At 47.7% G+C, this 25857-nt stretch overlaps 2 protein-coding genes across 2 annotated transcripts; one reads left to right on the top strand and one right to left on the bottom strand.

Annotated features, from left to right (window-relative positions):
* Positions 1-1448: 1448 nt before the first annotated feature.
* Positions 1449-4845, bottom strand: IL10 (interleukin 10). Its single transcript, XM_009465572.2, has 5 exons — positions 4470-4845; positions 2977-3039; positions 2532-2684; positions 1792-1857; positions 1449-1544 (listed from the first exon to the last, which is right to left on the bottom strand). Exons 1-5 carry the CDS (start codon positions 4626-4628, stop codon positions 1455-1457), a joined length of 531 nt encoding a protein of 176 aa, XP_009463847.2. The 5' UTR covers positions 4629-4845; the 3' UTR covers positions 1449-1454.
* Positions 1449-25187, top strand: LOC104013193 (interleukin-20). Its single transcript, XM_009465675.2, has 16 exons — positions 1449-1712; positions 1850-2201; positions 5260-5528; positions 7944-8238; positions 8664-8870; positions 8961-9068; positions 12559-12701; positions 12885-13125; positions 15538-15641; positions 19584-19771; positions 20830-21967; positions 22491-22723; positions 22835-22900; positions 23703-23855; positions 24258-24332; positions 24440-25187. Exons 12-16 carry the CDS (start codon positions 22565-22567, stop codon positions 24515-24517), a joined length of 531 nt encoding a protein of 176 aa, XP_009463950.1. The 5' UTR covers positions 1449-1712; positions 1850-2201; positions 5260-5528; positions 7944-8238; positions 8664-8870; positions 8961-9068; positions 12559-12701; positions 12885-13125; positions 15538-15641; positions 19584-19771; positions 20830-21967; positions 22491-22564; the 3' UTR covers positions 24518-25187.
* The last annotated feature ends 670 nt before the right edge of the window (positions 25188-25857 follow it).

Here is a 25857-nt window from a genome sequence, read left to right as displayed (position 1 = left end):
CCTTGAGTCGATGCCACCCGATTGAGCTCAGCGGAAGGAGCAACCCAGCGAGCAGCATTCCTGGGATAACCCGTTCCCGTGCGGGCAGGCTGCCAGCAGGAATGCCCTTCTGTCACCATAAATGTACAAATAGAATAAACCAAGTATAAATAGCCCCTCTTCAGTGGTAACTTACAAAGCCAACAACGAACTGACTGTGTTTCATCATATTGGTGCCCTAATACTTCTAAATATTAGAAGCAAATGCCTCTGGGTTATGGCATTTTCCTCTGGCTCGGCGTCCCGTAGCACTCATGGGGGCACACGGGAGACCGGGGCAAGGAGGAAGGGGAGCCTGAAAGCCCGCAGCTCTCGGGGCACCGAAGCTGCTCTCGCTGCAGCCTCCCCCCTGCAGCACTCGGCTGCTGCAGCTCCCTGTCTGCAGGATTAGAAATAACACAAACCCAAATATTGTCCGTGCTGCGTGCAGCTTTATGGATTTGAATGCAAATTACCAAAGCCACCTTAAAATGGTGGTTAATTAAATATCCTCTAACTTCTAAAAGATAAAAAACCCCAACAAAACAGTGAGTAAAACCCAATCAAAGACTGGAAAATCATAAGATTAACTTTCAAAAGTGCAGAGTGGCCGACCCAGCAGCTCTGGAAGTCAGTCGTTAGCAACGTTTAAGTCAAGTTCTATTAGAACCAAACATTTCATTCCTACTACTATTTTTTTCTTTAACCTGAACTAATATATAGGCTGAAGTCTAAAAGTGGGGTCAGCTGGTCTGTGGCTGTGGCACGATCGCATGCGGCTCAGTGGAGTGCGGGTCCTCCTCCACTTTCCTTTCCATGCACAGGAGGAAAAAAATGCCCTTGGTTACATTTATAGTTATTTTGCTCAGTGCAAGGCCATGGAATAATTTGGAATATTTCAGTGCTTAATTCCAAGTGCAGAACGGTGACACGGTTATGCGTAAAAACATTTGATTGCATAAATAAATAAAGGGATAGAACAGGAGGGGAGTGCTCAGTTGCTTAAAATTAAGTTTTGCTGAACTCAGAGCTGGAATTGCTCCTGATCAGGCAACGATGCTCAGTGAAATTGCACTTAGGATAAGCTCTGCTCATTATCTGCTCCCCAGAAGAATGCTGCTTTGGGTGTTTTGAAGCTATGAATAAAATAGCACTACCATAGAAAATATTAAAATATTGAACAATAAATAGTATTTTACAAGCTTGTCCCACTTTTCTTCAGAACATACTGTAAACATACACACTGAGGTATTAGAAGTAATAAATATTAAATTCAGTTCTTAAAAAAAACCACTTTTAAATACAATACTAAACTATCGACCTGTAATTCTTGACTTGAACCCTAAGATAACTTATCTCTTGTGTGCCCTTGCAGCCTAAAGTGATTTCTGAAAAAAATAGGATTTTGTGCGAAAGACGCAGACCCGTGGGTGTTTTCACTTCCTCTTCATCAGCAAGTACTCTTCGATGTAGTTGATGAAAATGTCAAACTCTCCCATGGCCTTATAGATTCCATTCTCGTTCATCTGCAGGTGAAGCCAAGTCCGTTTAAGTCTGAATGTGACGATACACATGATGTACAATCGCTAGATATATTCTCCGTCCACCGACATCTCCAGCTTCTCTGCCCCACCCCTCAGGGGAACCCGCTGGCTGCTGCTTCGAGCATCGCTCTCTAGATTTCTCTGCCTTAGGTATTTATATTATTATAAATAATAATATAGCAGCGGGTTCCTCCCAACCTCAGTGCAGCCACGTGAGCGGGGACCTTACCTTATCAAACGTCTCTCTAATGTGCTTTATGGTTTTGCTCCTCTTTTCGCACGTGAAGAATCTGTGCTGCAAAGGGACAAGAACAACGGCTTCAACCACACGGGTTTCCTTCCCGGGGCGTGCGGCAGCGGATCTCCCTTCGTCACTGCCGCCCCACCGTCACCTTCCCCTTTCCCGTGTGCGGCCATGGGGCTCCCGGGCAGCGGCTGCTCTGCACCGTGCACTGATGAAACGAGCAACGGCACGACCCCGAGCACGGACCCCACACGCTTTCCCGGCCCCGTGGCACTCTCGGCCCGGGGCAGGGCTGGCCCCATCTGAGTTAGCCTGCGGCAGGTGATGGGGTCACGGCCACACCAGGTGCGGTTTCAGGAGGCATCGTCGCAGAGCCATGCTGCTCCGGTGCCCAGGTAAGGGATGGTCCCTCTGCCCTCCTTCCCCTTATCTCTTCAGCTTGGGTGGGACTGGCTGCAAATAAGTGGTACTCCTGAACAGACCCTCTGAATCATCAGTGTTTAACTGATGAAAGCCTGGAGAGCAGGGGCTAGGAGAAAACCCATCCTTACGGGGTCTGCCTGCCCGGACCCCTGCTCCTCCACACCATCCCGATACCTATGCTTCTGCCCCCGGCTCCTGGGGAGACCCAGCACCCGCTCCCCACCCTGCTGCTGGTCTGGGACTGGCCCTGCCTTGCCGGAGCACTGATTTCATCCCCCGCTGTGATGCTGAGCCCCACTCACACAGCGCCTCATCGTTGCCTTCAGGCTCAGCAGCAGGTTGCCCAGGTCGCCCATGCTCTGCTGGTGGTGCATGCTGGTCCTCATAGCGCTGGGCAGGACCTCCTCCATGTAGAACCGCATCATCTCCGACACCGACTGACAGCCGAAGCTCCCCTGGGGCGAGAGGAGGTAACCGTGTTGGGGCTGACCACCAGCACCAACATGCGTGGGTGTTTTTAAAAATCAAAATCGCGGTGGTGGTCAGAGTGCTCGCAGCATGTTAGGAGCGCTCGCTGCCACTGCCATGTGGGGGGAACCATGCGTCAGCCCTGCCACAAACACCCGTGTTACTGCTTGGCTGGAGAACTGTCCTTGTCTGACACTGAAAATGCCCCAAATTACAATCTGCTTCCTTTCTTACAAAACACTGGCTGAAGGATAAGGATATAAGAACCATAATTCTTACCTTAAATTCATCCAGCAGTTCAGAGCTGAGCAACTGGATGCTAAGTTCATCATCTTTTGATTGCTGTAGAAAGATGCAATGGAAGCGTGAGCTTTACTTAGACAGGCAGTCAACACTATTTTTCCCTTTGCGCTACCGAACAATCGTTTTCCTTGTTTGCATTTATGGTCTCAGCGAAGCGAAGGCAAAGAGCACCCAGCACATTTGTGTGCACAGCACAGTAACACCGGATTCAGGAGTCACCCATTCTTTGATCCATAATCTTGCAGTGCAACTACCGTTAGGTCAAGACAGCAAGGTAATGAAATCACAAACTTCAGTACCATCGATTTCGTTCCTGTGAAACTCCTCCTGCTGCTGCCAGCGCTGCACGCTTGCTTCAGCTGCAGAGGGTGTTTATGTAAGAGTGCTGATGCAAACTGCACCGCTCTTCGGATGGGTGTCAAGGTCATTGCAGCCCCTGGAAGCAAGGCATCCACCCCAGCCTGTCTGCCCACGGGCTCGCCAGGGCAGGAGGGTTTAATCCCCCCGTTTTTGTTATCTCTGCAAGTCTCCGGTCAACAGGGGAAAAGGGATCTGCAGAGGGTGTTTGCTCTTGCGGTGCCTCTTGCACCGTCAGCTCTGGAAGACCAGAGAGCTGCAGCGGGGTGAGCTGGCACCAGCCGAAGCATCACCCCATGGCACCAAGGTACCGAAGCTTTCCTGAGAGGTCAAAAATATTCCTTCCCAACATTAACTGGGAGATTTACAGCAAGCTTTAAATCTAAAGTCTTGGCTGTGTTCATTTGATGATAATAAATACAAGCCATGACGTTAGCCTGAGATTTAACCTGGAGATTTATCTTGTTTTATTGCTAAAACAGAAACATTAACTAAAACAGTAACACAGATGTGACCAACCATCTCTGTCAGTGCCAATGCAATGACAAATGCTCTGAGGATACCTTGTGCTGCTTTCTCAGTGACCCCGAGGCTCCTGTTAGCTGCGAGGCAAAGCAGTGACCTTTTACAGGCACCACAGCCAGTGCTAGTTACTGTACCTTTTCTCAAGTCATAAAGTACCGTGTTCAGGCTTTTGTGGTTCTGTCAAAGAAAAAGTCTGTAGCAAAAGATTTCCCTTTTCATCTAGCGTTGATTTCAGCAAGGCTGGACCTCATTGCCCTGGAGAAGGGACTATTTCCTTCCTATTAATTCAGTGAATAATTTGGTCTGCAACATTTAGGGTGAAGTCTGACTAGTAAGGGTCACAAAGATTCATTATGAAATCTCTTGAGTTCATTGTAACTAAAACTAGGAAGAAAACCCTTACGTGTTGTCTCTCAGTGAGCGATGAAACTGAACTTCTCATGCTCACCCCCATCAGCCCATAGCACAATACTCAACCAAATCATTTCTGCCGGGAGGAAGCTGTCTTCCCCCTCATCCAAATCACCGAACTTTGCAAAAAAAAAAGCAGAACGAGAAGGAGGAGAGACTAGCAGAATTATACTTACAAAATAATCCTTAATTTCCTCAAACTTGATCCTCAGCTCTTTGAGCTTTGCAGGCAGGAGCTCGGAGAAGTGGAGGCAGCCGGGCTCGGCAGGCGAGCACCTGGCAGGCAGGGTGCTGGCAGCCAGGAGCAGCAAGACCAGGGCTGAGCAGGTTTGCATGCTGTGAAAATGAGCTGCTTGCCTCTTGGTCCAGCTCTCGGTTGAATTTCACAGGAGGGTAAAAAGCAGATCTGCAGCCTTCACCTTGATGGAGCCCCTCATTTATACTCTCAAAACATCGCTCAATTTCCTCTCCCCCGTTTCCTGGCGAGCAATATTGGGGTTTTAAGTCATTCATTAAAACCAAATGTCACTTGGGTTTCCCGTCAACTTGGGTTTCCTGTTCTCTTGACCCCCCTCCTCTCCTCACCCCCATCAAATCTTTTGTGCTTAGACTCTGCATTTTTTTTTTTCTCATTGCTTGCTTCTTGTAAATTTAAATGTGGCTGAAGAGGAAAGCTTCAGATATAATGCGAAGAAGAAAAGATGCTGTGTAAGGTTACTTCTGCATTCTCACAGTTACTTTTTATTTTTAGATGAATGAGCTATTGTTAGGGGAAAAAAAAATATTTCTATTTTTAACCTCCGTATCAAACCTGCACTTAGGATCCCCAGCACCATGCATAATTCAGCAGCATTGCTTATAATGAACCTGCACAAATACACTGTCACCTCCTTTAGCATTCTAATGCTATCCTGCAAATCCACACACTAATCTTAAATCTTAATTTTTAATTTTTTTTTTTTTCAGTTACACGTACATCTGCTGAAGTCAATGTGAATTTTCACTGCCTTCAGCAAGCTCAAAGACTATGCTCCCAGACTTCAGCTGGTGTGTCTGAATGCCGACGGGATTCGACGTGTGGTGGGGCCGGGATGCGGTGGAGGAGGCCCAGCCAACCGGGACACGCTGCTGCTCAGGTCCCTCGGGGCCTGGGCACGGCTGCCTGGCTGCTTGCCCCCAGCAGCTGGGTGGGAGCCGGGCTTGTGCCATGGGAGCCACTACTTATTTTAACATTGGTGTGTGGTGTTAAAGTGTATAAGCAGGTCCCAAATATTCATGTTTCCAGCTTTTTAATCCTATTTCGTTTCCTAGAAATGGACTTTAACCCCATCCAAGCAACCCGGTGCTGGCTCTGCGAACTGGGTGTACTGTGTTAACTGAGACTTATTGTCCCAGCTCTGATAAAATTACCATTTCAGAGCTGAAGATAATTCCTCTGACGTCTCTCTTGTTTTCCGCTTTCCTCTCTTTCATGTTCTTTCTATATATACATTTGTACACCCCCCCCACCCCCCCGCTTCCTTGTGATAAAGATTTCACTGATGAACTTAGGAATCTGTTATCCAAGAAAGAGAAAGTGGAGATGAATTTGGCCTTCCTGAAATCAGAGGGTTTTCTTTGAAAGCTCCCATCTTATTTTGAAATGGTGCATTCCTCCCAGCCTGCCTCCAATACATTGCCTTGGCTAAATCACTTCAATTCTCATTTCCTTCACTGCACTGAACCTCTTTTAAGTTGAATTTGCAAACCTTTGTGAAGGAACTCGTTGCAAAAAAAATGCTGGAAAAATGCAAAGTATTGTTTGTTACCGTACATTTAATTTTTTTTTTTATTATTTTTAGGAGCAAAAGAGAGGAATGTTTGGTTACGTATGTATGAGTAAGAGTAAAGGGGATGAAGTAACTGAAGGTGTTGGGGCAGAGGCAATGGGATTTTGTGTTCTGATTTGTTTTCCTTTTGTTGTTGTTGTTGCCTCTTCCAGAGGAGATGAGGCAGCCTGCTCCCAGTGAATCACTGCGGGCACACTAGCGCGTCTGAATCACAGCGTGTGTCATGTATTGGGTGACCCATTTTTCTTCCCCTGCTCTATCGCAGCCATGTGGTTTTTTCTCTTGACCGCCAGCAGAAGCTATCAGAAAAGAGAAGAGCGAGCAGCAGCAGATGGCTCAGCCAAAACCGAGTGGTTTTAAACTCAGTGCATTTCCATGAGTAGGATCCCAGCTTTCTCTGCTTTCCCCCTTGACTCCCACCCTGGGAGCTTTTCACTTATTTTGGGTTAACTCAAATCTGCCACGGGTCGATAAAGCTTCACTGCCAAGACCTGGATGGCTGCTTAAGTTTCATCAGGGCATTGAAACTGATGTGGTGAGGGCAGCGGGTGCGATGCTGTCAGGAGGCAGTGCCCCGGAGCGGGTCCACAGGCAGCCTGGCCCTGGACCAAAGCCCGGAGCGAAACCCGCTCCCTTTGGTGAAGGATGCACTCCCAGGCACTTCTCTGCAAATTGGGTCCCCTGCAGCAGAGGGGTCACTCTCAGCCTCAGCTTTAGGTTTAGGTACCAGTATTTTTGTGGGATGAAAAGCAAAGGGTCTTTGGGCACACGGGAACATCCTGTGCCATCAGCGCGAGCCGGTGCAGCAGTGGCACGGTGCCAGGAGCCCTCCCTCCTTCCTGCCCAGGAGCTGAGCGCTCGTTTCCAAACTTCTCTTATTTTGAACAATCTGTGGTCTCCATGAAGTCATTTCAGTTTGACACCCAAAGCATGCAGAGTGGTTCTCAGTCTTGTGCAATTCCCTCCTCCCTGTTTTGGAACCTGGTTTGTAGGTTTTTTTGGTACGAGCGTAAGCCAGATGCATCCATTCCACAAAGGAAACTCTGGCCTGCGCACGGATGCTACGCCGCTGTGTTTACCTGTATTTCCTTTGCCGTGTCAGAGATCTTGACGGTGCAGTTTCGCTCTGACTCACTTTTGCTTACTGCTGTGGAAACGCATTGACTCTGCAGTACTACGGAGTGGTTGCATGAATGAATAAAGCACCTTTTCCTAAAGAGTGTCCAGGGGACGTGGGTGTATTTCTAAACCTTTAGGAAACAGCTTTCGTGTTTGCCAAGAAGATCATTTCAGGAAGGAAAGTGTGTTACTCAAAAGCTATTCATACACTTTTACCCCACCTCCCACAAATTTCTAAGAGCTGCACGTTCACAAGAAATACTCAGCAGGACAGCAGAACTGCGTTTCTGCAGTAAAACAGAGGCATTTAGGCAAATGCTTTTCCCCCGCAGCGTGGCATGCGGAAATGTTTTTTTCCTAGACATGGTCCTGGACAACCTGCGCTGGCTGACCCTGCACAGGCAGGGCTTGGGCTCGGTGGTCTTCAGAGGTCCCATCCTCTGGAGCAGGGTGGCATCTCATCATTAAAGGGGCTGTGTATGTGTGTAGCTTTTCTTATCTTGGCAAGCTTTTATGTGGGCAAGTTTTTACATTTGTGTGCCTTCTTGGTCTCTGTCATTGCTTTTGGACAAAGGAACATTGTATATTTTATGCACTGTCTATTCTAGACATAGCTTGGAGGATCCCCTAGATTTCCAGGCTATCATAATGGTGTGTTTCTTTCTTTCCTTTTCAAAAATTCCCCATTTCTCATCCCTTCAGATTACGGAGATCTGCTGTCAGTGGCGCTCTGGGGGAAGCAGAGACTTGGTGGCCTTTCATTCACCTTGTGTGAAGAGCAGTTTTGAAGCCATAGCATTTGTGCTCTCAGCAGCCCCATCGCTGATGACTAACAGTTCCTGATGGGTAAAGCATAAAGTGGACTGCCCTTTTTTTTTTTTTTTTCAAGAATTTTTTTTGCTGGCAAAGCATGACGTTGGATTTTTTAACTTCTGGAAACCTGCTTTATAGAACCCTTGTCAGAATTTTCAAATGTGACTCATATCGACCTCAACAGGTAAATCCCAAATTACTCTTTGGAAATTTAACCAATGTCATTGTTTTGTCTTGTAACATCTAAGTGATCATGAATAGGTTACTAATCATGAACAGAAGACGTTATCGTGACCTCTAATGTGACTTCTAATATGACATAAGAGAGCCTTACATAAGAAGTTCTTAGCAGGTCCAGAACTTCCATTTGATCTGAATCAAGCTGGAATCATCACCTAAAAGCATCAAGTAACGGAGACTTCCTCCCATCTGTAGAGTCAATGTTTTGGTGATTAACTTAACTGAGAAATATCTGCACTTTTTTAATTGCATACATAAAACTCCCTATATTTGGAAGTCTGCTGCAGATCCCTATTTAATACCCTGCCCTGGGATTTCAGAGTGCCCTCTGCCAGCCTAGAAGAGCGAGCTGTGCTTTTTTTTCCCCAGGTTGCATGTACTTTGCCGTTTTAAGCCACTCTGCGAGGGGTGTGCGGAGTCATGCATGAGGTCGGTGCTGCTGCAACACCCTCTTGTCACTGGATCTTGTAAGGAGCCCATTGATGCAGCGTCAGGCCATCTGCCAGCTGAATGATGCTGCCCTCGTCCATGTGAGGTTATTTGCCACTCCGCAGGGGAGCAGTTACAAACAGAGGGGTTATTACCTTTCTTTGTTTTTCTCCTGAAATAAGTCGTTGGCGGGGATTTTCTGATGCTCACAGCAATGTCCTGTTTCTGTCCCTATAGAAACTGAGGAGATCTGGGCGCTGGCGTTTCAGGGAGCAGGGAGCGTGTGCTCCAAGTGAGCAGGGAGGATGAATGAGGTTTTCTCAGAAGAATGCAGTATGTTTGCAGGTAAGCCAAGAAGGTAAAAGTATGCAAAATTGGTCAAATATATGTTCCGTCTTAGAATCGTAGAATCGTTTAGGTTGGAAAAGACCCTTAAGATCATCAAGCCCAACCATTAACCCAGCACTGCCAAGCCCACCACTAAACCATGTCCTTAAGCACCACATCTACCCATCTTTTAAATACCTCCAGGGATGGGGACTCCGCCACTTCCCTGGGCAGCCTGGGCCAGGGCCTGAGTACCCTTTTGGTGAAGAAATTTTTCCTAATATCCAACGTAAACCTCCCCTGGCGCAGCTTGAGGCCATTTCCTCTCATCCTATCACTTGTTACTGGGGAGAAGAGACTGACCCCCACCTCGCTACGGCTTCCTTTCAGGAGGAAAGGGCGATAAGGTCTCCCCTGAGCCTCCTTTTCTCCAGGCTGAGCACCCCCAGCTTCCTCAGCCTCTCCTCTCCAGCCTTGTGCTCCAGACCCTTCACCAACTTTGTTGCCCTGCTCTGGCCACGCTCCAGCCCCTCCATGGCCTTCTTGGGGTGAGGGGCCCAACACTGAACACAGGATTCGAGGTGCGGCCTCACCAGTGCCCAGTACAGGGGCACCATCACCTCCCTGGTCCTGCTGGCCACACTATTTCTGATACAAGTCAGGATGCCATTGGCCCTCTTGGCCACCTGGGCACACTGCTGGCTCATGTTCAGCCAGCTTTCGACCAACACCCCCAGGTCCTTTCCCACCGGGCAGCTCTCCAGCCACTCCTCCCCAAGCCTGTAGCGTTACATGGGGTTGTTGTGACCCAAGTGCAGGACCCAGCACTGAGCCTTGTTGAACCTCATACAGTTGGCCCCGGCCCATCGATCCAGCCTGTCCAGATCCCTCTGCAGAGCCTTCCTGCCCTCCAGCAGATCAACACTCCTGCCCAACTTGGTGTCATCTGCAAACTTATTGAGGGTGCACTCGATCTCCTCGTCCAGATCTTTGATAAAGATATTAAACAGGACTGTCCCCAGGACTGAGCCCTGGGGAACACCACTTGTGACCGGCTGCTGACTGGATTTAACTCCATTCACCACAACACTTTGGGCCTGGCCGTCCAGCCAGTTTTTTATGCAGAGAAGCGTACCCCCATCCAAGCCATCAGCAGCCAGTTCCTCCAGGAGAACACTGTGGGAAATGGTGTCAAAGGCTTTACTAAAGTCCAGGGAAACAACATCCACAGCCTTTTCCTCATCCACTAAGTGGGTCACCTTGTCATAGAAGGAGATCAGGTTGGTCAAGCAGGACCTGCCTTTCATAAACCCATGCTGACTGGGCCCGATCCCTTGGTTGTCCCATACGTGCCGCATGATGGCACTCAGGATGATCTTCTCCATAACCTTCCCCAGCACCGAGGTCAGGCTGACAGGCCTGTAGTTCCCCGGATCCTCCTTCCAGCCCTTCTTGTAGATGGGCGTCACATTTGTTAACCTCCAGTCAACTGGGACCTCCTTGGTTAGCCAGGACTGCTGATAAGTGGTTGAAAGTGGCTCGGTGAGCACCTCCGCCAGCTCCCTCAGTGCCCTTGGGTGGATCCCATCCGGCCCCAGAGATCTGTGTGTGTCCAGGTGGTGTAGCAGGTCGCTGACCATTTCCCCTTGGATTATGGGAGCTTCATTCTGCTCCCTGTCCCAGCTCATGGGGCTTGGTACCCTGAAGACAACTGTTCTTACTATTAAAGGCTGAGGCAAAGAAAGCATTAAGTGCCTCAGCCTTTTCCTCATCCTTTGTCATATGTTTCCCCCCACATCCAATAAAGGATGGGGAGTTTCCTTAGCTCTCCTTTTGTTGTTAATGTATTTATAGAAACATTTTTTTATTGTCTTTTATGGCAGTAGCCAGATTAAGTTCCAGTTGGGCTTTGGCCCTTCTACTTTTTTCCCTGCATAACCTCACGACATCTTCGTAGTCCTCCTGAGTTGCCTGTCCCTTTTTCCAAAGGCCATAAACTCTCTTTTTTTTCCTGAGTTCCAGCCAAAGCTCTCTGTTCAGCCAGGCCGGTCTTCTTTCCCGCCAGCTCGTCTTTCGGCACGTGGGGACGGCTGCTCCTGCGCCTGTGAGATTCCCCTCTTGAAGAATGTCCAGCCTTCCTGGACTCCTTTGCCCTTCAGGGCTGCCTCCCAAGGGACTCTGTCAACCAGGCTCCTGAACAGGCCAAAGTCTGCCCTCTGACAGTCCAAGGAGGCCGTTCTGCTGACCCCCCCTCCTTACTTCTCCAAGAATCGAAAACTCTATCATTTTGTGATTGCTGTGCCCAAGATGGCCACCAACCATCTTGACTTACCCAAATATCTCTTGCACTGCCTTTTTTTTTGAGCATCCTACAGGGGCAATTTTGAGCAACTCCTGTCTTGAACAGGTCATTTCACAAGTACTGTTTTGATGAGTCTCTTTTTTCTGGTTTTGATATTACTAGGATGTGTGGATCTGCTGGAGAATATTGTCTTTGTCATGATTTAGCATCAACGCCCTGACCAATAATACAAATACAAACTATTTGTAGTTATGAATGGTCATAAGACAGAAACTAGATATGGTTTGGGAAATCAGATAATGCAAACCAGCTGCTCGGAAGCATAACATGACCGTCGGGGTGAATTACGGAGGCAACTTCACTCACTTTCTACAGCAGCATCAGGCCTTTGGCCTGAAGCCAGACATCAGGCTGGGTCACTCACGTGGTGGAGTTTTGGGGTGGTTTTTTGCATGGCACAGAGCAGCTCACGCTGCACATTGAGAAATTCTGGGTTTTCTTTTCCAACCCCCAACACACAGATAAGCATGTGCCGCGGCTGGTGATGCCGCACGTGACGGTGGGTCATCCCCGGTGCCGCGAGGGATGCTGCAGCATCCCTGGTGCTGCTGGGGGATTTCCCGCGTGTCCCTGCTGCAGCTTTCCGCTCCAAAATCACTAGTGTGATAACGCCATGGTCCCTGGGACTCCCCTGCGGGCCATTCTGTACAGGCTGAAGGCTGGGGTCTGAGCCAGCGCGTTACTCAACCAGAAAAGAAATAGTGATGGCCATGCAAGGTTGTATTCAAATCTGACATTTCGGAGGCCCCTCTGAGAAGCCAGAGCAAGGGGAACAAATTTTGTGATGTGGATTCCCAGAATAATGAGCCCAAAGGTTGCTGCTGACACTGCTGCCCTTTCAGAGAAAAATGCAATAAATTAGAATTGCTAGAAGGTGGTTATTTTTTTCCATTGAATTTGTTTATTTTAAGTTGAGGAATTTTTAATTAACAGCCTCAGCACAGGGTGCGCATCCGGCTGTGCCACGGGCAGGGGGAGGAAGAATAATCTCAGCTTGACCTCACCTACATAAGCAGAGATTATTTGATTAAAAAATGATCCATCAGATGTGCGTTTCAGAGGGTTTTAAATATTTTGTTTATAACTTTCTACCTCCGTGTGTTCAGATCCCCCTTCTGTTTTCTCTCTTTTTTTTTTTTTTAACAGAGAGAGCAGGTGATACAACCAGGCTGTTTCTGCTGCGAGGTTATCTTAATTACAGAGACCCAAAGAAAAAGTGAACTTGAGTTATGAAAGCAGTAGAGCTCAGCAATTGAAAAGCTATTACTGAAATCGCATTGCTGCCAGGGGTATGACCTGCTTCCCTCCACGGGAGCTGGGCTGTCTGCTCCGCTTCTGCTCAGCACGGGTCTTGCTTGTGCTTCTTAGACAATTTTCTCAGGATTTATCTTCTTGTGGAAGTCTGAGGAAGGTTTACTTCAGTAATGGGAGCAGGCACTAAAGTCCCTTTTTGGTTATTGCTTTCCATGTAGGTTTTGAGCGCTATAACTAGGAAGTGGAAGATGAATCTGAATGGTGGAAAACCCCTATCACTGAAAATGGTGTTTAAAAAAGAGGAAAAAAAAAAAAAAAAAGGAAGAAGAAGAAAAAAGATCTGAAGCGAACTTCCTCTGCTAGCTGTCTCCTGCCTGTCGGGAATGGAGAGATTGGCAGTTCATCACCTGCTCCTCGGAAGAGGCTGGCAGTGTGTTTGCTGAAAATATAAAGTCAAATGTAAGAGCTGCAATCCTTCTAACGCCCCTGATTTATATTTATGGCTAAAAAGGGGTTTTGCCAGTGGCTTTGTGCAGCAGGGAGATATGCTGCAAGCAACTGAGTCTTCAGTTTTCCACCGAGATCAGAGGACACTTTGGTTAGCAGAGGGCTGAGCCTGCCTGCGTGGGTCTGCCCGGGCTGCGGTGGGAAGGCTGACGTCCTGCGGCCAAGCCGGCGCTCCCGTGTGTGCTGGGGTCGGGGCAGAGCCGTACGGAGTGGGTTGATAACAGGATAAACCTCTGGAAGAATTAACCTTGCCTTGTAGCATGATTTTTCAAGAATTTATACCTAGAAGCAAATGGTGGTGGTAATGGATGGTGAAAGAGGTGGTTCTCCTGGTGCCGAGGACGGTGCAAAGCTGCTGTTGGCTTGGGGCGGGACAAACTCTTTGGTGTTTTTGGGATGCCTAGGTCTCAGTATGGGCCTTGCAAATGGGGTCGTGTCCTCAGGGGCTGGCAGAGCCCTGGGGCAGCCGGCGCAGCAGCTCCTGCTCATCCTGGGGCCAAAGCCGCGTCCGTGGGAAATCCGGTGCTGTGCATGGCTGCGTTGCAGGGTGAGTTCGCAGCGGCGGTGGCTCTGCCTGCACGCCTTCTGGAGAGCATCTTGAATTGAACAGGAGGCTCTTCCCTTCCATCTCCTCAGGCCCCCCTGCAGATCTCAAAGGAGAAATCATCCTGATCAGTCCAGGGAAGACTGTGCTCTTACCCTGCAAGTACAGCTCATGGGGGCCAGCTTTTACCTCCCAAACCCTGCCCCTGGTGCCCCGATGGTTTTGCTCCCGGGACGTTTGCTTGGGGCACCGTTTGTTGTGCCTGAGCTCTGTGTTGCTCCTCGTTAGCTGAGCCATAGCTTCCTTCATTAGCTGCCTTTCTGCATGAGGAGGGGAGGACGGCTGTGCAGCTCCAGCGTGGGGGGGGATGCACGTCTGCCAGCCTGCATTAAAGGAATGATGCAAACAGGAGGTGGGAAAATGGCACAGGAGGTTTTCCAATGCGGGCTTGTCCTCACCCCTGTTTCCAGGGAATTTGGTGCTGATTTGCTTGTGTTCTCTCATTTCCACAGGACACGTATTATCAAATAAGGTAGGAAGGAAGGAAGCCAAGTGGCTGTGACTTGCGAGCAGGAGCTCTTTTTGCTGTCCTTACCCTCCCGTCTCTCTCTGCCCTCCCAGCCCTGCCCGCCATCGGGGTGCCTCTGCGTGGGTTCGCATGCATCCAGCACCAACGAAACCAGCTTTGGCCCCTCAGGGTTGTGAAATTGAGACTGATTCAAGTCCCGCGTTAATATGTACTCAAGGCAATATTAACCCAGACAAAACCGAAACCTGTGTTTAAGAGCTGGGTTATGTACAGAATCCACAGCTAACTTACTGAAACATAAGTTTCAGTTTTGGTGAAAGCTAAATCTATGAGTGCTATGACTGGCTATTGGGGTGATTCATTTTCTCCCCAGATAATAAAAAATTGAGCTGATAGCAGTGCGCTCTCAGTTTCTCCTCTATTAGGCATCATTTATTGCCTGCACCATCAGCACGTTTCACCCTCCTGGGCAAACCCAGGCGTTGTGTGGGACAGCCAGCTCGATTGCTTGCTCAAATTCCAGGCCAAACTCAGTTTTCTAAAAAATGCCCTGTGTGACTTTTGCTATCACATCATTTTTTAGTTCTTCCAAAAATAAGGATGGGAGGAACACGAGAGCTGGGTGATAGGCACAAGCATTTCAGCAGACCATGGTCTGGCATCTGCCATGCTGCTGCCTGGAGCCCACTGCTGGTGGATGTTTCTCTTCTCTCCTGGGCATCACTATGATTATTTGAAAAACCACGCCATTCAGAGCTCTGGCTGAAGCTTTGGAGGAGGAGGTGGGGATGGCTTGATATTTCAACAAGAAACAGTCCCTCTGCCTAGCAGTGACCTTGCTAGCTGTGCCTGGTGTATCTTGAAGCTGTTGCTCTGCTATTGCTTACCTGGGAGTGCAGATGATTAGCCCTGATAACTCTGGGCACGTGCTGTTGTTCTATTTTGTGCGATTATTTTTCTTTTTCAATCTCTATGTGCTGCAGACAGCTCCTGATAACTGATGCTATTTTCTGTGACTGTTCATGTGAACTTTCAAAGTAAAGAACTTCAGCTTTGGTTTTCTAAACATTAATGAACCTTTCCTGAAGAAGAGCTTGTTGTTGGGACCACCCCAGAACCAGAACTGCCTGCACAAGCTCTTCTGTGAGGGATGGGAGCATCCACGGGCTTCAGCTGGGGATCCCCAGGCTCACTATGGAAAATCACTGTCCTTGGAATGAGCTATTTTCTTCAATTTTGCCTAATTTTATTTTTGTCTCCTCTTTGCTTCTCTGTCTCATGTCTCTTTTAGGTTGCCCACTTTCCAAGGTGCAAACTTGCTCGGTCAACAGCATAACCCTGTCTCCATGGGAGGCCCCCAGGACTGCAGGAACAAGGGAAGGGTCGTGATGGCTGGTAATGCGAATTATGATTGTAGCACTAATTGCAAGAGAGAAAAAAGTTTAAAATTAGAAGCAAGGATAGTAAACAAACCTAAATTCTGCAGGGAAGATGTGCATGGGGGCTTCTTGTGGGTTTTGAAAGTGGAAGTTTGATTTGCTTAGATCATTTTTCATGTTCACTGATCACAGCTCTCTCCCTCGGAAAGACCTTTCAAGAAAGTTTCGTTTCTCTGTGAAATATTGGTCCTCCCAGCAGCGCGCAGCCTTGCAGGCCAGCCAGAGCACTTCTCAGGCAGCTCGAAATCTTGCCTGTACTTCAGCATTTTCTTTATCTATACATTGGCATTCCCATTTGCTTAGAGAAGCCCAATTGCTAATATGTCAGATACCCACATCAAAAAGCTTCTGAAACCTCCTGGAAACTGAAAAAGCTTCATTCATTAAGCCTGTGTTTCACCTTGTTGGCAGATTTGAGTCTTTGAAATACATGCACATTTGGAGACCGGTGCTAATCGGTCTAATCGCCCAGCATGGGCGTTGGGCTTTACGCTGTTCTCTCGTGGTGCTTCTGTTCATCTTCAATGGCAAGGCAGTGCTTTTCAGGCAACTTTACCTCAATTTTTGCTGAAATAGCCCATTTCCTTAACATGGTGGGGAAAAAAAGAAAAAGAAAGAAAACAAACCATTGAAATTCACTCTCTGACCAGGAAATCTTGCTGAAATGATCATGAAAGAGTGACATGTACCCAAGCAGGGGGACTGCTAAGCCTTTTGCATAACTCCTGAGCTGTGGCAGTTTGGGGGTGAAAATTTCCCAAGAGGGAATTTGATTTTCCAGCCGGTCTCTGACATTAGCAGGAATGTGTTGGACTCCCCTGGGCTGGTCCCTAGCACCACACACAGCTCGTGCGCTTGCCTGATTTTGAGCACAGCAGCACTTTGGCTGGACTTGTGACATTCTGAACCCAGGCTTTGCAGGCAGAGGTGGCTGCTGAAACCCAAGTGATGGACAGTTGAAGAAAAGCTAGCAGGAGCTGCTCTTTAGCTGTATTATTAAACTGTAAAGACCTGAAATATGCATTTCCCTTTGGGGAAGATGCCATTTATGATAACCAAAATATGAGTTCATATTTTATCAAAACAGGGGAAGCAAGTATCTAACCTTCAACACCCCCCACCCTGGTGACTAAAGTAATGGTTTTCTGCAGAACAGATATGTCAGTGTACAAGATCCTCCACCACGCTTTTCCCTTTCCACAAAGGTGAATCTTAGAGAAGGGGGGGGGGGGGGGGGAAGCACTCTTTTTTGCATTTCTTTTTTTACCTTTTTGGGTGAAATCCTGGCTTGGCAGCAGCGCTTCCATTGGTGAGTCACGCAGATCAGTGTCACATCTACTCCGTGAAGGCGGTGGCTGAGGCAGTGTTATTTTCTGTGACGTGCAGCCCTGTGCAGCGGGGCAGCGATCACGACCTGGCCAAGGACAGGCAGCGAGGACAGGGTGAGCCCGGAGCCACCCACAGCAACGGGGTGATGCTCCCCCGGGGAGGTGGCTCTGTCTGCTTTCTGATGAGACAAGCACCTGGGGACATCCCGGGCTGCCTGCAGGTAACGGGACACGGCAGAAACAGCCCCAGAGGGACAGTTGTGGGTGATGCCCTAAATCAGGAGGATTCAGACATCATCTTGGGGTTGGGGACACTTTCCAAGGCTCTCTGGAAGCCCTGAAGGCCCTCAGCACTGGGAAAGGAGCTGCTCTGCCCGTGAGGTTTGGTTCTAAAGCTGCCGAGAGCCCCCTGCCCCATCAGCTGCTCGGGAAGAGAGCCTGGAAAACAGCCTGAAGTTTTGCTCCCTTGAGTTTGGACATCTCCTGTGCTGGGCTGAATAAAAGTTGCTTTTCATTGAGCTGAGCCACGCTTAGCCTGTCACTCCCTAAAAGGCAGTACTCAGTGTTTGATTTTCAGAATTATTCAAGTGGTTATGGTTAGAAACGTGACCGAGAAGAGGGCACACGATGTACCACACCTATCAGCCGATAACTCCTTGCAGATTTTTTTCTGAGTCATTTGATGAGTTTACCGAGAAAAACAATTTTTTACTTTTGTCAGCAGCATTGCAGAGCTGGGGCTGAGCGAGCGGCAGGGCTGGCGACCCTGCAAGGTAACCGGCCCCTGGTTTCTGTCGATAATGAACTGCACTAATTAAGAGGGAGAAGAGCAGCCAGATTTTTCGGAGGCTGGGAGTGGATGCTGGCAGCCGTGGAGCATGTTTCCATCACAAAGAGCAAAGTGCGTCGGTGCAGAAGCTAATGGAAAGAGTGACAACGGGGCGGGTGACACCCATCTGGGTGCTGGTGTGAATCCCTGGGTTTCAAGAAGACTGTGCCAAATTAGCACTTGTTCAAATGCGATTTGAAATGGCCCTGGATCGGAGGGCCAGGTATTTGCCTGACAATTAAACCTCTGTTTTTTAAGGCACTGAAAACTACTCAGAGCTGCAGCATAGCACCACTGCTACAGTCGATCTTCCCATTAGTGCCCAGCTATGATTAGGATAGGGTCTGACAATTTACACCACTGCAAGTATGTAAGAAATTATTCTAGTGCATAAAAAACAAGGGGAAACATTTTCTTCTGCCTGTGGAAACAGAATTATGTTTCTTTGGCAAGGGTTTTGGTGAGCTACAGTATTACCAGGAGAGATGTAAAGTCCTACAAGCATTTTTGTTCCAGGTGGCCGAGTTGGTTTTTGATGGATCTTTTACTGAAGGGCCTTCCTGAGTTCAGATACTGTTGCTGGACTTTGTTATTAAGTCTTGATTTTTCTTTTATTAAAATTACTGGAGGCATTTCTATCCTTCACATTGTCTAGTTCTGGGGATCTGTGTACAAACCACTATCAGCTTCATATCTGAAACGCTGGTGTACCTAAAGCTGCTGTAAAATATGAGTAATGACAAAGAATGGCAAACCAAGAGTGGTCTCTAAAGTATTATCAGATCTTCTTACAGCATGAAACTACACTGAAATGCACTGTTGAAACTGGTACCTTATGACTCTGAAACACTTTACTGGAAATCCAGTGTTAATGTGTGCCTGTGGTCAGTTCTTGACAGCATGGCTCCTGCAGATCAGAACAGTACGGCTTTTTTTTTAAGGATTTTTTTTTAGGATAAAAAAAAAGCTTTTGGATATTTGAGGTTAATAAACGTGGAGTTGGGTCAGCAGTGGATCGGGCTGAGCAGGACTGCAGTAGCTCATGGTAAGTGGTGTGCACAGGGCATGGCTCTCCGGCGATGAAGCTGGAGCAGGGCCAGGCGCTGCTGCTGAGTTTCCCCGACATACCCAGCCATCGGTGAGTAGGTGTCTCATCTTCTGTCACGCTCCCGGGCTCTCCAGGCACGTCTGCTTCGTTAGTCATTTCAACAAGCCATTTGTCTGCAGCAGCCTGGTGCTTTCTGCTGTTATTGAGATGTTTCCATTACCATAGCAATGATGCCAGCTCTGCGGTGGTGTGAATGTGGCTGTCTGCATGGCAGGGTGAGGCTGAGCATCGGTGCCAGCAGCGGTCGGAGTCTGTATAAATGACAGGCTGATGATATGCAGGGCTTAGTTTTTAATTCCCTAGCATGGTGGCAGCCGGCTAACAACCCTCTGTGCTGCCTTTGCTTGTTATTTGGCTTGTAACTACTTTTAGTGTGCCCTGTCACAACGTGCCTACCATAAAATCCCAAGGGAGGAGCCCTCCCGTTACCTGGGAGTTGCCTGGCAGGGCTCCTGGGGAGAGGACCGCTTCCCCGCTCCCAGCGCGCTCCCCGGCACTGCAGGACGCAAAAGCCCTAATTATTCTGAGAGCGCCTGGGGGAGTCAGTTCCCATTTTACTGTCTGAGCTCATCTGCATCGTCACGCTGCTGTGTTTCAGAAATCCCTGTTTCTCCTTTTCCTCTTCCTTCCCAGAGCCTATGAGAAATGGCTTGCTGTTTTATTGAGGATACCCCCTTAGACAGGCTGCCTGGGGAAAGATGAGCCTGGGTGATTTGCTTCCTTCAGGACTCGGTCCAACGCATGCCGAGATCCCTGCTGATGCCATCCCACCTGCTCCGAAAAGCGAGGGTTTCGGACCTCCCCCGAGTCCAGCACTGGGGGTAATCAATCGCCATCACTGCACACATACTTAAAAACAAAAAATGAAAAACTATCTGGATTGTCTCCCCCCTTCTGCCATGGTTATTCTCCTCCCTGCCCTTGCGGTGAGGGTCACGCTATTGCCTCTGCTTTGCAAATGGTCAGTGAGAGGACAGAGAGGCCAAGGGACGCCCGCCCAGGACCGTGCAGAGGTCTGTAATGGAGCAAGGCCCTGGACCCCGATACTACGACATTTCACTCCTGTTCCCGTATCAGCCCAGCAGCTTTCCTCCACCAGCCTGGCTGGCAATTTTTAATCCATGACTGTTTCTTGCCTGCTGGCATTTGGCTGACCTGTCTTGAACGTCAGTTCAGTTACCAAAAGGAAAAAAAGAAATCCCTTCTCATCTGCAATTTACATAATTAAGTAAGAACTCATTGCCTTTTCCCTCGTTTCCTCACCAAGGCTGGGTGTGCACCGGGCTGCCTGGGAACGCTGCCGGTGCCGCTTCCTCTGCTCCAAGAGAAACTTTTGCTGCAATCACAGGCAGCAGCTGGGAACTGGGGGAGGAAGGCAGACATTAACAGCCATGGACTCCTGAGGGTCCTTCTAACACCTCAGCAAGGGCAAATACAACCTGCTGCAGATTTGGACCTGCCTTTTTGGCTGTTTTACAGTGTGAAGGCACAGGGATGAGGGAGGCATGTTTGGTGCATTGGGGTAGTTTCAGCAATACTGTGTGCAATGCTATGACTAGCCTGGGCATAAAATCTATTTGCCTAGTCTTCCCCTGATGACGGATATATGCTCAAGATTGAGCTTGGTTATCAATAAATTACTCACCCAGCAAAACTTTACGTAACAGCCCTGGCCCATAGGCAGTGGCACACAAGAGCGTTGCAACAGGCACACGCTCAGGCTGCTGCTCTCACCCAGCACATCGCGGCTGCTCCGGAGGCTGGCTGTGGGATTAGAGGGGTGTCTTTGCCACCTCCATGCCCTCTAAGTCTATCTGACCTTCTCTATTGGGTACAGGTAGTCCAAGAAGTTTTTTTAACTGCTCATTTTTGTTTGTAGACTGAACTTAGCTAACTCCAGAGGGGTTACAGAAACAACCAAACTAGCCTTGGAGCCGACACCATGGTGAACCAGCCTGCGTTTTGCATCAGTACTGCCACGTTCACGTGATGGCATGCCCCAGCTGGCAAATCCTGGTTCCCTGGGGACAGTCTGGATCTGAAACCTCGCTATGAGAACGTGCCTGGTCTACTTGAGGACCTGCACCAGTTTTTCTCAGCAGCTAATGCTTGCATCAGGGTAATCATAGACTTTGCAGTCAAAGTCTTTGCTTATGGATAAGACTTCCTTGCTGCCACTGGGCTGGTGGACTTTTAAAGGTTCGAGTGAAATTTCTGTCCTTCTGCAGGGTGGTAGCTTTGGACTGTGCATAACAATCACCTCAGTCACCCGTGCTCCTGAAAACCAAGTGACTTCTGGCACCGAGGTGGGAGCTGTGTCATCGCAAAGCCCTGCCCTCTCGTACCTGGGCATCTCCGGTCTCCAAGTACCAGGGATGTGCTGATGGAGATAAGTGTCCACCCGCCTGAGGAGCAAGCCTGAGAGTGGGGTCCCCCGTACCCAGTGGGTGAAGGCCCCATGTGCCAGGACAGTGATGGAGAAAGGTCTTGCCAACTTTCTGAGTCACGCTACTTTTACTAGCGTACCATGTCCTATTGCCAGAAACCCTCCCACCTTGGGGGGTTTGGACCACTGGCATCCTGGGGGGGTGATGCCTCTCGGCTTCCCACACCCCAACACCTCTGTGGGAGCCAGGAATGGTCCCTCTCCAGGATGGGCTTGGCAGCGTGGCTGCGTGCTGGGGGGATCCCCCGAGCTTGGCATTTTGAAGATGTAACCCCCATGATGGACCCTCCTTTTGGTCACGTCCTTCTTCCCGAATGAAAAATGATACAGCAATGCCAAGATTTCCCGCCTCCGTAGGTTAGGGAAACACCTGTGGGTGAGAGAGCTGGCCCCTTGCACTAGCTCATTAATTCAGTAAATTACAAAAGGAAATACATGCTGGGAAAAGCAAGAAAAATCCCAAAAGTTAATCCAAGAGTTATTTCCTCCTGGTACCTGGATAAAAACACATTCTTCGGAGCTCTTCAGGTCAGACGTCAGCGAGACAGGTGAACCCACATCAAAGAACAAGGTAAAATACTGATTTTATCCTTTCACTCTATCCACTCGTGTATATTTCCTTGTATTCCTATGATGTGTCTCTGAAAGGATTTTACCATTAATAACCTTAATTTTCAGTGCTAACAAAACTCGTATTTGAAGTATGCTATTTCTGAGGGAAAGCATTTTCTTTTGTGATCAGAGTTTGGGATCTGCTGCTTTCAGTCGCAGTTACCTCCCGCTGCTTCTGAGTCAGTAGACTTTTAAAAATTTAATTTATCTGTATTTATTTTTCTGATGAATTTTTTTTCAGATCTTTGTCTATTTATATACAATCTTTTACTGGTATTTTTTTTTTCTTTTCCTTTTTTGCTTCTTTTGGGATCATCTGTTAAATATTTGTTTTTATTTGATTTTTTTGTCTTGCACTTGGGGAGTAAAGAAGAAATGAGTAAGAGATACTAGTTAGTGTGGTTTTTTAAATACATGTGTACAGGTACAAGTACTATATAAAATAGGTATATTTTCATAAGCATTACCATTGTGTCATTTAGGAAAGAGAGAGGCAATATTGCCTTCCCTGAGCAGGTCTCCCAGGCAGCCAGCCGTCTTTGCATCCTGCGGCAGCATGAAGGGATCCCACTTGTTCCTCTGCCTCTTCTCCATGTCGTGCTGGTTGAATTTGATGCCGACAGCTGGGAACAAAATCTTCCACTTTGGACTCTGCAGAATTTCAATGAGCATGACTGAGATTAGGTCTGGTTTCACCGCAATTAAAGCCAACATCGTAAGTATTGCTCCGGGCTCTCGTAGAGCTGGGGAAGCTCTTTAGTCCGCTACTCCCGAAGCCCCTCTGGACCCAGCAGGTACATCACCGTCTCTGTCTTCTCTCATGCAGCAAGCCAGAGACCCCATCAGGACGCTGAGCATCTTGTCTTACCCGCACTCCCTGCACAAGGTTAAGGTAGGTGTCCTTATCGTGTCTCCAGTTTTTCTCTGTATAATTTTGACCAGCTAGCATCCTAACACCAATCGTGAGGTGTACCAGCTCAGGGCGTCTGGGGAAGTTGTTCAATATCACGACTTCTTCTAAGTTCCTGCGAAACACAGACGCTGGCATTCAGCGCGGGTCAGGGAGGATAAAGTGATGCGGGTCACGTAGGCGAGAGCAGGTGGGTGTCCCACTGCCGGTTCCTGCACCGGGCTTTCACCCTGACTGTCTTTCCAGAAATGGTGGGCAGAGATTTTTCTTTTTTTTTTTTTTTTTTGTTGCATGTGAAGCTCCAGTTACGGGAGCTTTAGCTGCGGCTCCCCACCACCTCGGTCAGTGGAGCCATAGCGAGATGAATCAGGGTTTGGGTGGAAAGCTATTAAAGAATCCAAAAGCAGGGGAATATGATCTCAGGAGGTGAACTATATTATAAATCAGTATTTTGCAGTTCTCTTACGCTCTGAAGCACTGGACATTGCCACTGCTTCAGGTTTCAGCCTCTAATACCCAGCTACAAAACCAGCTATTTATTTTGTTGACTCAATGAGACTTGCTGAGGATGGATCTTCTGGAAAATCAGTCTAAAATAATTTCCTATATATATTATCAGTTTACATCAAGCACCACTAAAAAAGCTTTATATGACCCAAAACATCCCGCAGTGCTCAGCTACTGTGCTTGGTGTTAGAGACGGTTTATTCTAGAGAGAAAGGTTGGTGACTACAGGTTTATAGCACTTTGGAAGACCTTTTAAAAATGAAATTTATTCCTTCAGTCTTCAGACAGATGCTGCATCACCCATCAACTCTTCAACTTCTACGTGGACAAAGTCTTCAAGCACTGCAAGACTGAGGATTCGTATGTCAACCGAAAAATCAGCAGCATAGCCAACTCCTTCCTCAGCGTGAAGAAGAAACTCAGGCAGTGTGTAAGTCTTGGGTATTGCTACAGTTTAGTGTCACCTGTTAGTATTTGATATATAAATAAACCTAAGCATATGTTAGAAAAATCTCTATTTATAAAAATGGTTTTAACAAGAATACAAAGAAGTGTGATGTGAAGAGTGCATATGTCCGCTGAGAAATTTTTATACTTGCCACTCATCAGCCAACTCCCACGTTACTTCTCAAGAACGGTATTTATCCTGTCCCTCTGTCTCTCAAAGTAAACTCTGTTCTTAGCTGAAGTCTGATTTAAGGACCTGCAGCCTTCTACTGAGTTTAACAAGGTCTCAGTCTATACAGCAATTTCCAGCATAATTAGAAACCAATCTCTTATTTTTAAAAATTAACCGCACGCCAAACTAATGAATTCTATCTTATTTTTCTAGCATGAGCAAAATAAGTGCATGTGCGGACAGGAATCTACTGAGAAATTTAAGCAAATACTTGCTAACTACGAAGGGGTAAGTTGATGACTAAGTCTAGTCATTAACACAGTTATTCAGATTATCTTTACATTGGGCGGTACTCGCTATCTTTGCTTATAACTCCTTCCTTTATATCATTTCAGCTGAATGTCACATCTGCAGCAATTAAATCCCTGGGGGAGCTGGACATCCTACTAGACTGGATGGAGAAATCTCATTAGAGAGCAGAAGGTGTTAACGACCCACCAACGGCCAGGACTAACGAAGCTGCTGGGACATTGCACACACCAATGGTGAACGGGAAAATGATGTCCTGTATCAGTGCAGTTTCTCACTGATTGCAGCTGTGTTTGATCAAACACCAAGTGTTTTGCTAGCCAGGTACATAGGCGACTGCATCAGCAGAGTCTTGCATTAAGATGGAAATATTGAGTTTGATCAAATCAGCATAGCACTTGCTTAGCTGACTTCTATCAAAGGATGCTCTCCAAGGGAAAATCTAAAAGGGTTTCTCTTGCTAGCAGACATAAGCTGTGATCATTTAATAAAAGTATTGTTTAAATTATAATATTTTTGTATAGGGAATGCATATTTGTGAGTGTTGAGTGCCTGCTGGAACTACTCTGGTGTAGTTAATGCTGCAGAGCAGTGCTCATAAATCTGGGCTCAGTCTTACGTGACTGCTAGCACTGATTGCTCTGGCTGAAATGAGGTGCACGGGGTGAGACATGCTTCCAAGAATAGGTCCTAGCAGGTATGTCAGGCTTTAGAAACCTGTGTTTCCTTTTGAGATGATATTTTCTGCCTTATCAGTAGAGGAAACTTTCTATGCAAGATATGTGGTTGCTGAATAGAAAAAGGTTCTTGTATGTATTGTGTAATTTACTGACAGTAGTAAGTTTTGTTGCAATTACTGTAAATAAACCCCACTTGAAACTGTGCTGAGTCTGTCTGTCAAAATTCTGAGGAATTATATGTTTCTTGTTGGGGAAACTTCCCGAATTCACCATGGTGCCCTTTCATAGCAGATACGGTCACTCCTGCTGATGCAAGCATCCCAGAGGTGATGCATCGTTCTGAGCATACCAGAGAGACAAAAGTTTAGCCCTGAATGTTGCTAAATCACCCCAGCTTGCCCACAAGAGCATTTTTATTGTGCATAATGTATAGTTCTGGTCTATTTTCACCCCTTTTGGGCTCTTTTAGCTGCCAGTGGCTGCATGCACATTGCTGGTACCCACTGGTTCTGCATGCTCTAAATCCTTTTTCCACTGTGTTTTCCCATAAGGTGTTAATACACATATCGCTGCAGTATCTGACAATGGCAGAGGACTAATGTGTTAGTAAATGAACCAAGACCACCCAGATCATCTCTCCAAGCAGCCAGGAGGTGTTATATATCTCTAGTGTCAGGGCCCAGGTAAACACTGCTTATTAGCACAAGCTGCTCGGGGAGCAGTTGGATGTTTATGTCCCTGGTAGCTCTCTAGTCCTAATATTTCAAGTGATAAAGTCATACTGTTTCATTCATTAGACAAAAGGCTTGAGTAAGACTGGAGGG

This window comes from Nipponia nippon, unplaced genomic scaffold, assembly GCF_047370975.1.
Source record: "Nipponia nippon isolate SJK-2023a ecotype South Korea unplaced genomic scaffold, ASM4737097v1 scaffold_25, whole genome shotgun sequence".
In the NCBI taxonomy this organism is placed as follows: Eukaryota; Metazoa; Chordata; class Aves; order Pelecaniformes; family Threskiornithidae; genus Nipponia; species Nipponia nippon.
This window is presented reverse-complemented; position numbering and strand designations above follow the sequence as displayed.